The following is a 12,311-nucleotide window of genomic DNA, read 5'->3' on the forward strand; positions in this document are numbered from 1 at the left end:
GTGCCTGTAATCCAAGGTATTTGGGAGGCTGAGGCACGAGAATCTCTTGAACCTGGGAGGTGGAGGTTGCAGTGAGCCGAGACTGTGCCATTGCACTCTAGCCTGGGTCACCAAAAAAAAAAAAAAAAAAAATCAGGGTGAAATTCAGCAGAACTCTGTTTTAGGGTGAAGATTTTGGGACCTGCAAGGAACTTGCTTGTGAGCAATTTGTGAGGGAGGCCACCTGGGGAGATAATGTGGCCCTCTCTCTTTGCAGCTATCTATTGAGGAACAGAATGGAAGGCAGTTTTTGTGTGACTCAGTTTCCAGACTTCTCCCTTTGGCATCATGAGTTTGGGGTTCTGAGATTTAATTTTCCTTTCACAACACTATCCTGAATGCCATAACCCCCAAAAGATCTAACTTCCAAAAATTATAATCCTGAAAGAGTAGAATCTCAAATGTCGAAATCCTGAAAGCTGAATTCTGGGGAAGGGATTGTGTATTTCCGTTGTATGCAGGATACATGTTGCGTCAAGTCAGATGGATGCAACTAAATAACAAAATTTCTTTCTTACTGTCTTCATTCGGAAACTTAAGTATGGTTTAAGGCGATGCCTGTGGGTGCCAAGTTGACAAGCAGGGGGAATTGTGGAGTTAAATTCAGGTATCAACTCAACTGGATTAAGGAATACCTGGGAACCCAGTGAAGCTTTATTTTAGGTGTGTGTCTGTGTGTGTGTATGTGTGTGGGGGTTTCCACAGGAGATTGGCATGTGAATCTGAGTGGACCAGGTGGGGAGGATTTGCCCTCATGGTTGGCAGGCACCAGCCAATTGGCCATGGGCGCGGAGAGATCAAATACAGAAGGCGAATCCATCCCTCTTTGAAGTCTGGGACAGACTTTCTTCTGCCGCCTTGGACATCAGAACTCCCGGCTCACTGGCCTTGGGAATCTAGGGCTTCCACCAGCAGTCTGTGGTCAGGAGGCCTTTGGCCTTGGACTGAGAGTTACACCAAACACTTCCCTCATTCTCAGGCCTTTGGACTTGGTCTAAGCCACGCTACTGGCATCTCAGGGTCTCCAGCTTGCAGATGGCCTGTCTTGGGACTTCTTAGCCTCCATAATTGCCGGAGCCAATTCCCCTGATGAATCCCCTCTCATGTGTCTCTACCTGTGTATTCTATTGGTTCCGTTCCTCTGGGGAACCCTGGCTAATATAGATTCCTTTACTGAAGAAGCCAAATATCATTCCTTCTTACTGTATTCCTAACAACACAACAGAAAAGATCTGTGAAAATGTTCTCTCACAACAGGGCTGTGAAAGATAAAAGTTTGAAAGCTAGTTATTATTGGTGCCGCAAAAGCAGAACATTGCTTAATTGCAGTAGCTGAGCAATTATCAAACTTGCAAATGGACAGCGTATGCTTACAAAATCCGTGGACCACAGCCACTCTCCAAGTACCAGTAGAGAAGTGTTTTGAAGATCATAGATGTGAAAATGCAGGTGAGAAATATAAGAAATCTAGGCCGGACACAGTGGCTCATGCCTATAGCCCCAATGCTTTGTTTGGGAGGCTGAGGTGGGAGGATCACTTGAGGCCAGCAGTTTGAGACCAGCCTGGGTAACATATGAGAACTCATTTCTACAGAAAAAAGTTAGGCAAATATGGTGGCATGTTCTTGTAGTTCCAGCTACTCAGGAGGGTGAGGCAGGAGGATTGCTTGAGCCCAGGAGTTTGAGGCTGCAGTGAGCTATGATGGCACCACCGCACTCCAGCCTGGGCAACAGAGGAGATTCTGTCTCTAAAAAAAGTATATATATATATATGAAAGTGTGTATATATATAAAAGTATATATGTATATGTGTGTGTATATATATGTAAATCTCTCCTGCCAAATTATTCAATCCTGTAGAATTTCTGTCCTTTAAATAATGTCTTTTTTTGTTGTTGTTGAGATGGAGTCTCACTGTTTGCCCAGGCTGGAATGCAGTGATGCGATTTCATCTCACTGCAACCTCTGCCTCCCGGGTTCAAGCGATTCTCCTGCCTCAGTCTCATGAGTAGCTGAGATTACAGGTTCCAGCCACCATGCCCAGCTAATTGTTGTATTTTTAGTAGAGATGGGGTTTCACCATGTTGCCCAGGCTGGCACTCTGTGAGTTCTTAGGAGTGAGTTCTTCCTAGAGATGGTGAGGATGAGGTTCCTTGGAATTCTTTGAAATCTGGAATTATAAGAGAATGATGTGCTTGAGTACCATTGTGGATGGTGGAAGGAATGCAAAAGTGGCCTGTGAATATTTGAATGTTTGTTGAGTTTCTATATTTGTTGGGGCAGGGAACGGTAATCAGTGACAAGGTGTAAACTAGGTCATTTGAGTTCTGTTTGTGACTACCGCAGTGTTGGGTAAGGCAGTTACTTTTTGTGCTGTTTTTAGAACAGGAAGAAGAAGGCTTTGAGCAGAGGCTCTGGTCCAGGAGTTTCTACTTGGGCATCTCCACCCTGGGGGCCCTAGAAGCAGAACACTCAGCTGGCCTGTGTTGTCTGAATAAATGTGCATCAGATGTATGTGCTCTTATGTTTCAAATGTACACAGATAATAACATGACTTCAAAATACAGAGTGGGCTGGGCTTGGTGGACACCTGTAATCCCAGCACTTTGGGAGGCTGAGGTGGGAGGACCACGTGAGTCCAGAAGATGGAGGCTGGGCTCATGTGAGCCCAGTGAGTCGTGATTGTGCCACTGCACTCCAGCCTGAGCGACAGAGTGAGACCCTATCTAAAAACAATATAGAATGGAAAAAAAGGTTACTAAGAATTCAGCAATACTTTTAAATATCTTTGTATTTTATTAATCTACAGATAGTAAAATCAAAGCTAGTCATGTGGAGGTTGATATTTTCAGTAATAAAAGTGGTGTGGTTTCCCTTGCACTGAGTACTGAGTTAACGAAGGTTCTTTTAGTTCAGAGTCTTGGTTTTGGCCAAAGAACTATACAAGTAATTTTTTTTGCATATAGAAATAGATTCTTTTAAAAAATGTAATATACTACTACTTTGAGCCCAGTGGTTCTATATTTGCCCTCTCTGGGGACATCTAGTGGGTATATTAAGAAGTGCAAGCTGGGAGTGGCAGCTAATTCCTATAGTCCCAGCACTTTGGGAGGCCGGGAAGGGAGGATTGCTTGAGCCCCAGCGTTCCAGACCAGCCTGGGCAAGATAGCAAGACTCTGTATCTAGAAAAAATTTAAAAATTAGCCAGGTTTAGTTATGTGTACCTGTAGTCCCAGCTTCTTGAGAGGCTGAGGTGGGAGGATTGCTTGAGCCTGGGAGGTGGAGGCTACAGTGAACCATGATCACACTACTGCACTCCAGCCTGGGCAAAAGAGTGAGACCCCGTCTTTAAAAACCGAAAAAAAAAAAAAAAGAAAAAGAAAAAAGAAGTGCAGCCCTTCTGTCTAGCCGCCATCTGCTGCTAAGGAGGATGGCTGCTCATTGAGGCTCACTCCAGAATGTTAGCGAGGGATTCTCCTCCCCTGGCTCAGCCCAGCTGGTGTGTGATGTCCTAGTCACCCACACTCATGATAGATGGGTGCTGGGATCTTAGATCCGTGATGTCTTCTGATTCTGAATGCAGGCTGAGGTGGTTTCACTAAGATGGAGCTGGGTGTGACGACACACATCTGTAGTCCCAGCTACTTGGAAGACAGGCAGGATGATCACTTGAACCCAGGCATTCATGTCCGGCCTGGGTAATATAGCCAGACCTTGTCAAGAGATGAGGTTCCCCCCCACCCTTTTTTAAGAAAAAAAATGTAGGATGGAGAAAATGTTGCATGATTGGAACCCTGGAGTTGGAATTTTAAAGCAAAAGTGGAAATAAAGAACATCCATGCTGTCCTTGGTTTAAGGCTGCGCTGGTGCATAGGCGGCCTGCAGGAAGTGCCTCTTTGCCCCTGCTTTGGGCTGGGCCCTGTGCTGTGCTCCCGCTGCTGTGCAGCTCTCTCCTCTGATCTGGGTCTGAGCGGCTCTGGGGCAGGTGCTGTTGATGGGATGGTCCCCTCCGACGGCCAGGGCCTGGCAGAGCAGGCACTCAGTGGCATCAGTTTTGAGTTTTTTAAATTTTTTCATTGTATGCATAAATAGGATTATTTATAGCTCCTGGGAATCTAAATTAATGTTAGATTTATTAAAATTATAACAATATGAGAAACTTGGATTTTTTTTTTTTTTTTTTTTTTTTGAGACAGAATCTCACTCTGTCGCCCAGGCTAAAGTGCAGTGGTGTGATCCTGGCTCACTGCAACCTCCGCCTCTCAGGCTCAAGCGATTCTCCTGCCTCAGCCCCCCGAGTAGCTGGGATTACAGGCGCATGCCACCAAGCCCGACTAATTTTTTTGTATTTTTATTAGAGACAGGGTTTCACCATGATGGCCAGGATGGTCTCAATCTCCTGACCTTGTGATCTGCCTGCCTTGGCCTCCCAAACTGCTGGGATTACAGGCGTGAGCCACCACACCTGGCCGAAACTTAGATTTTTTCTTAAGCCTTAAAGTTCAACTTACAAATATTATTGCCTTATTTAGAAGGCTAACAATTTTTTTTATAAAAGAACATTTACTTTCATTATTTGATAAATGGCTTATTAACTCAAGTTTAGCTGATTAAAATCCCCTAAACAATGTACTGTAAATCAGTTCTATTTACAACTTAGTGAATTAAAAGAATTTAAGCAGTTTCAACTGTTCTTACAAATGGGAGCTGCCTACTTTTTCTTCAGCAGTTCCAACCCCTGAGGCCAATTAACAAAGCTAGTAGATTGCTTTCTGTACTTAAGCAACTCTTTGAAATCTAATAAACCAAATTTAGAAATGGGGTAAATCAGCTTCTTAAAAAACATTCAAATCCTGATGCAGACTTCGACGCTCTTCTTTCAAATTAAAATTGCAAGTCTAATATCAATTATATATTTCAAATTAGAACCACAGAGTTTCTTTAACTTTTCAAATTGTTTTAATTACAATGCACACAGTATTCCAAAGTTTACAAAATTTAAGTTTGAAATTGTTTATTCTTCAACTTGTACAGGTTGATATTCTGATTTTTTTCCCTCTACCACCTCTAGTAATAAACACAGGCCAACAGAGGTTATCGTGTTGAAGGTTTGTGACCATGATCTCCACCAGAGATTTGAGCCTCGGACAAAGACCGAGTGTTACATTCTAGCAGGATTCTAGAATTAAATAAATTCTGTGCTTACCCAAGCGCAGGTGCACTGAACCCTTTGCTAGAGTTGAGTTCACTTCTCTCTGTCAATGGTGAATCCAAGCTCCTGCCTTTAACTTGGGACTAATTAACTAATTAATTAATTGAAATGGAGTTTCGCCCTGTCACCCAGGCTGGAGTGCAGTGGTACAATCTCAGCTCCGCCTCCTGGATTCAAGCAATTCTCCTGCCTCATCCTCCCGAGTAGCTGGGATTACAGGCATGTGCCACCACGCCTGGCTAATTTTTGTATTTTTAGTAGAGACAGGGTTTCGCCATGTTGGCCAGGCTGGTCTCGAACTCCTGACCTCAGGTGATTCACCCACCTCTGCCTCCTAAAGTGCTGGGATTATGGGCGTGAGCCACCATGCCGAGCCTGACCTGGGATTTAGCTTTTCAAATATCACACATCTTGTGCTCTCCTTATACCTTCTATGTTTCTTTCTCAGCCAGTTTGTAATCCCTTTCAACATTCCATCATCTGATCTGAGTTGCAGCTTAGGTGAGGTTGCAGCTAATTTCCATCAGTGCTTGACTGGAATTAGCTCACTTCTTTACCTGACTGGATTTGGCATTCTTTACCTGTGTATGTGTTTTCTTGTCTGGCGCTCGTTCACAAGGCTGTAGTCATTTTATTGGCAAGTAAGTATCGATACCTATGGTCATGTTAAGTCCCTGAGTTAACTTTGGTGACAGGTACAGGAGCATTATCCACACGTGGAGTCTATTTCAATCTCCTCTGTCCGAAGGCAGCAATCGCTCAGCTGATTTTCTCTTCCAACTCCAGAGGTCCTCTGCTCTGGCTGCAGGTCAGAATCACCTGAGGATCTTTCATATCATGCACAGTCAGGGCCTCACCTCAAACCGTGTGAAGTAGAACCTCTGCCAGGCATCGTTCATTGTGTGTTGGAAGTGCAGCAGGCGGGCCAAGCACGGTGGCTCACGCCTGTAATCCTAGCACTTTGGGAGGCCAAGGCGGGCGGATTGCCTTAGCTCGAGTTCAAGACCAGCCTGGGCAACATGGTGAAACCCCATCTCTACTAAAATACAAAAAAAAAAAAGTAGCTGGGCATGGCGGCATGAGCCTGTAGTCCCAGCTACTTGCAAGGCTGAGGCAGAAGAATTGCTGGAACCTAGGAGGTGGAGGTTGCAGTGAGCCGAGATTGCGCCACTGCACTCCAGCCTGGGCGACAGAGCGAGACTCCGTCCCTACCAAAAAAAAAAAAAAAACGTGCAGCAGGCAATTCTGAGGCACAGAGGATTAAAAACTCCAATTCTTAACTTCATTTAACATGCTGACAAATGAGAGATTTCAGGTCATTAAACCTTGTTCGCCTTACCCCCATGTTGTGGAAACATTCATGGGAAATGTAGAGAGAAAATGAGAAGGATACCTTAAGTAGAAGGTTTAGCTAATTCACAGCTGGACCATTTTCCTGTCATAAGACCAATAGCAAGATATCTTAAGGTGTGGGTTACAAAACCTTTATGATATGTGTTTCTTTTTTCTTTGCTTAAAGTGCTTGTGTGGGGGTCACCGCTGGCCTTAACCTATTCGTTATTACCCAGCGTAGTGAGGTGCACACTCCAGTGTCTGCTTCCTTGTCACAGGTTTCTGCTGATGTACTCCACGGTTCTGTGCAGCTATTACAATTCAGCCCTGACGACAGCAGTGGTTGGAGCCATCAAGGTGAGTGGATGGAAACTTAGAAGGGAACAACTGAGTCAAGGAATGGAAATCCAGATTTTCTGTTGGAGGCCGGGTTTGATTTTGTTGTTGGTGGTGGTGTAAGAAGGAGGGCTGTGACCTTTTCAGCTGGGCTTGTGTGATCTCATCTTACTTCTTCTTTTTTTTTGAGACAGAGTCTGGTTCTGTTGTCCAGGCTGAAGTTCAGTGGCACGATCTTGGCTCACTGCAACCTCCACCTCCCTAGTTCAAGCAGTTCTCCTGCCTCAGCCTCCCGAGTAGCTGGGATTACAGGCACCTGCCACCACACCCGGCTAATTTTTTATATTTTTGGTAGAGACTAGGTTTCACCATGTTGGCCAGGCTGGTCTTGAACTCCTGGCCTCGTGATCCACCCACCTCGGCCTCCCAAAGTGCTGGGATTACAGGTGTGAGCCACCGAGCCCGGCCCCGTCTTATTCTAATCTATTGCATAGAATAGAGGGACAGATTGCTAATTTATAAAGGAGAGACAAATTATAACTTTTAAGTTGGGGGTGGCTCGGAGGGGGTGGGTCTGGGAAAATGAAGTAAAAAGCTAAAAAAAAAAAAAAAATCCAGGTATCAATGATTAGTAAGATACCTTGTGATCCATAATTTGGTTTTCTGGGAGAACCTGCCCACTGAGAAGTGGATGTATGTGCTGTGTGATGAGGTCATGAGCTGGTGGGTTGGTGTGTAGGTGTTTGCGTGTGTGGATGCATCTGAATACACACACGTGCACGTGAATGAATGGGGGAGAGGTGTTCTGGATTCTATGCCATAATTGCTTCATTTTTCTATTCACATGAAGCCCTAGAGTGTGTGAAAACACTGCCTGCTTCAAGAGTTCACCTGTCCCCTGGGTGCCCAGAGGTCTCCTAGAATGCACTGGGCAGAGCACGGCCTGGAATTTATTGACTGTCTCCACTCTGCTCAAGTTTATGATCAAGATAATTAACTCACTACTTGGCCCTGGTGTGTCCACAGATTGCAGTGTAGTGTGGGAGCCCAAGGTTAAAAAAAAAAAAAAGAAAAGAAAGGCTAGGCACAGTGGCTTATGCCTGTAATCCCAGCACTTCGAGAGGCTGATGCAGGTGGATTACCTGAGGTCAGGAATTAGAGACCAGCCTGGCCAATATGGCGAAACCCCATCTCTACTAAAAATACAAAAATGGGCCAGGCGTGGTGGTGGGCGCCCTGTAGTCCCAGCTTCTTGGGAGGCTGGACCGGAGAATCTCTTGAACCTGGGAGGCAAAGTTTGCAGTGAGCCAAGATTGTGCCATTGCACTCCAGCCTGGGCAACAGAGCAAGACTCTGTCTCCAAAAAAAAAAAAAAAACCAGAAAACCTCACTACCCAATGATAGTAAAGAGATAGGATCTGGCAAGCTGATGACAGCCCCATTCTTCCTCTTTTGCCTGCATGCCAACTGGAACGGGGAGAGAATAATGCAATTTTCTGTTGTTATCATACCATAATTTACTGCATTTATTTAGTAAGCCCCATATGTAATGGCTTATTTATTTATTTTTCTGAGGCAGGGTCTTGCTCTGTTGCCCAGGCTGGAGTACAGTGGCATGTAGCTCACTGCAGCCTTGACCTCCTGGGCTCAAGCAATCCTCCCACTTCAGTTCCTGTGGAGTAGCTGGGATTACAGACATGTGCCACCATGCCCGGCTACTTTTAAAAAAATTTTTGTAGAGATGGGATCTCACTATGTTGCCCAGGCTGGTCTTAAACTCCTGGGCTCAAGTGATCCTTTGACTTTGGCCTCCCAAAGTATTGGGATTACAGGCGTGAGCCATCATTCCTGGCCTGTAATGGTTTTCATTTTGTTCAACCGCCTGTGAATATCCCTATGTACAAGTCTCTATGCAAAGTAACTAAAATGTCTAGTTTCAGGTTTTACTATTTATATTTTCCCCTAAACATTTTACCTTGAAAATGACGAATCCTCTCTCTTTTTCTGCAGAATGTATCCGTTGCCTACATTGGGATGTTAATCGGTGGAGACTACATTTTCTCTTTGTTAAACTTTGTAGGGTTAAATATTTGGTGAGTGGGAATTTTTAATGGACTCGCTTTGGGAAGACAAGAACCTTAAATAGTTTGATTAATATGTAATAAGCAAAAGAGCGTAGAGAAGTCTTTCATGTTAAGCCAGGAGGCATTTTGACATTCTAATTTCTGAGATAATTTTACTTCATCACTGGGTTCAGCATCATGCAGATCCACGGGGACACGTGTGATGACAGTTTGCAGGGCTGGGATCGGAATTTAACTTACCTGTCTTCCTTACAGCAGGCCCCTGCGTTCTCTGCCCTCCTCCTATAAAGTGGAGGGTGTTAACCTTGTGCCTACTAGGCTCGGCATGCAGGGGGTGTGGACTAAGCCAGCTTTGAAAGGCATTTGGGGTCTCAGCAGTGCGATACTATTTAAGGCTAAGGGTATGTAGTTTATTCAGTAGAAACCAAGTGCTTATTTTTTCTCTGAGGTTCTGCATTAGATTTGATGACTCTTTTTCTGCCTCCAAAGACTTGTAAATAAGAGAGGAAATTCTCATCAAGCAATCCACAAACTTGAGGAGAAACACAGATATTGGAATAATTCCCTCCGCATGAAGCAGGTGTATTGATAAAAACGCCAGCAACTGCTGCTGGAGCCCCTGTGAAATTCCCAGTCATTTATTTTCACTGTTTTTTCCTCCTTTCAGCATGGCAGGGGGCTTGAGATATTCCTTTTTAACACTGAGCAGCCAGTTAAAACCTAAACCTGTGGATGAAGAAAACATCCATTTGGATTTGAAGAGCTAGAGTCTGCGGCAGGATTGGAGACTGACTTGTGACTGGGGGATGGGGGGCATTCCCAGTAGGAATGTGAAGCCAGAGGTTTCAGATTCGTGACATCCACCCCCTAGGCAAGTGAGAGCATCTGCAAAATGCAAAGAGAACTACCTCATATGCATGCACGATGAGCCAATGGCAGTCTCAAGAAACGTACTTGGGCCACACCTTACCGGTGGAAAGCAAATCTTTTGGAAATAAGCCACTGGGACTCGGTAGGTGGAGCCCCAGCTGCTCTTCTAGGGACTTGTGGGGCCTTCGTGGCATCTCTGTGCCGTGTGCTGGGGAGGAGGTTGATGTAATGGTGACTCTTTTCTGATCAGCACCTTGGCAGTGATTCCCAAGGTCCCATTCAAATCAAAGGGCCGGTTGTTTCAGTTTAAACAGACATGCCTTTATTCTAATAAAATTAGTTAACTGCCAGTAAAGTTATTTGTTAGCTTTGATGAAAGCTATGTTGGTATATTTTCCTAATCATCAAAGTAAATAAAAAATCATTTCTATGTATGCCTCATCATGTGATATTATTGGAGGCAGAAAACAGTGTCCGTCATTCACAATCTAACAGAATGTGTCACCTTGAAGGGACAATTCCAAACTCCTTTATGAATTGAGGTTGGGGAAAGCTACAAAATAACTCAACGGGAAAAAAAATACTCAGACTTTATCCTGTTAGCTTTTTTTTTTTTTTTTTTGAGACAGAGTCTCACTATCCCCCAGGCTGGAGTGCAGTGGTGCAATCTCGGCTCACTGCAGCCTCTGCCACCCGGGTTCAAGTGATTCTCTTGCTTCAGCCTCCCGAGTAGCTGGGATTACAGGCATCTGCCACCACGCCCTGCTAATCTTCGTATTTTTAGTAGAGACGAGGTTTGGCTGTCATGTTGGCCAGGCTAGTCTTGAACTCCTGACCTCAGGTGATCTGCCCACCTTGGCTCCTAAAGTGCTGGGATCACAGGCGTGAGCCACTGCGCCCGGCCAATCCTGTTAGCATTTAAGCGCTCACCTGTTTGCTGCTTCTCATCTCCCTCCAGGTTTGTTCAGGAGCTTTTACCACAGGTGCATTTCCTCACATGCTTGCCTACCTCCAACTCCTGGTGTATGGGAAGGAGGCCCGAATGGATAGGGTGCCTTTTCCCTCCCTGTGTGGAAATGGGTGTCTCCACTGGAATTGGAGTATGGGATAGAGCCACAGTCTGGGAGTCAGGAGCCAGACTAACTAATCTTGTCTCCACTATTAAACTAGGGAGACCTTTCCCAAGTCACTTTGCCCGTCGTGGCCTGTAGTATTTTAATCTGTAAAATTCAACTAGATCTCTAAATCCTTGCGAGCTGCAACTTTCTGAGTTTCGAGAAGCTGAGCCAGATCTGGAGCAGGCCAGCACAGGAAGGAATCATTGTGTGGATTTTTATGTGGCTGGGCGCGGTGGCTCACACCTGTAATCCCAACACTGGGAGGCTGAGGTAGGAGAATCGCTTGAACCCAGGAGTTTGAGGCCAGCCTGGGCAACATGGTGAAACATCATCTCTACAAAAAAAATTAGCCAGGCGTGATGGCACGCACCTCTGATCCCAGCTACTGGGGAGGCTGAGGTAGGAGGATTGCTTGAGCCTGGGAGGTTGAGGCTGCAGTGAGCTGTGGTCACACCACTGCACTGCAGCCTCAGTGACAGGGTGAGAACTTGTCTCAAAAAAAATTTTTTTTAATTGTGGTAAAATACACAACAGAATTTACCATACTAACCATTTTTAAGTGTATACAGTCCAGTAGGAGTAAGCGTACTGATTGTGCAACCTACCTCCGGAACTTTTTCATCTTGCAAAACCGAAACTCTGTACCCATGAAACAAGAACTCCCCATTTCCCCATCCCTCCGGCCCCTGGCAACCCCCATTCTACTCTCTTTTTGAGTTTGACTTTTCAAGATACCTTATATAAGTAGAATCATATAGTATTTGTGTTTTTGTGACAGGTTTATTCACTTAGCATCATATCACCAATATTCGTCCGTGTTGTAGCATGCAGAGTGTCCTTCCTTACATCTGAATGTGTGGTGTGGATTTGCCACATTCTGTTTATCTAGTCATCTGCTGATGGACACTCGGCTTGCTTCCACCATTTGGCTATTATGAATAATGCTGCTATTAATATGGGTGTACAAATATGTCTTCAATTCTCTGCTTTCAAGTTTTTTAGATATAAGCCTAGAAGTGGAATAGCTGGATCCTGTGGTCATTCTATTTTTAATTTTTTGAGGACCTGCTATGCTGTTTCTTATAGTGGCTGCACCATTTTACATTCCCGCCATCAAGGTTTCCAATTTCTCCACAACCTCAATAACATTTGTGATTTTATGTTTCATTTTCACTAGTAGCCATCATAATGGATGTTTTAAAAAATAATTTATTTTTATTTTATTTTGTTTTTAGAGATGGGGGTCTCACTATGTTGCCCAGGATGGTCTGCAGCCCTGGGCACAAGTGATCCTGCTGCCTCAGCCTCTGGAGTAGCTGG

At 44.7% G+C, this 12,311-nt stretch overlaps 1 protein-coding gene across 6 annotated transcripts in view; it reads left to right on the forward strand.

The window, feature by feature from the left end:
* Positions 1-12,311, forward strand: part of SLC35D2 (solute carrier family 35 member D2) — a 71,485-nt gene that overhangs the window by 53,930 nt on the left and 5,244 nt on the right. For 5 of the 6 annotated variants that reach the window (XM_055271809.2, XM_055271812.2, XM_063636899.1 and 2 more), the window contains 3 exons: positions 6,862-6,940; positions 8,930-9,012; positions 9,671-10,307. In XM_055271809.2, coding sequence (XP_055127784.1) covers positions 6,862-6,940; positions 8,930-9,012; positions 9,671-9,770 — 262 coding nt within the window. In that variant the 3' untranslated portion in view covers positions 9,771-10,307. Of the gene's footprint in view, positions 1-6,861; positions 6,941-8,929; positions 9,013-9,670; positions 10,308-12,311 lie in introns of those variants that run through there. The other variant, XR_008656589.1, reaches the window with a different exon arrangement.

Source organism: Symphalangus syndactylus, chromosome 3 (genome assembly GCF_028878055.3).
Source record: "Symphalangus syndactylus isolate Jambi chromosome 3, NHGRI_mSymSyn1-v2.1_pri, whole genome shotgun sequence".
Taxonomy (NCBI): Eukaryota; Metazoa; Chordata; class Mammalia; order Primates; family Hylobatidae; genus Symphalangus; species Symphalangus syndactylus.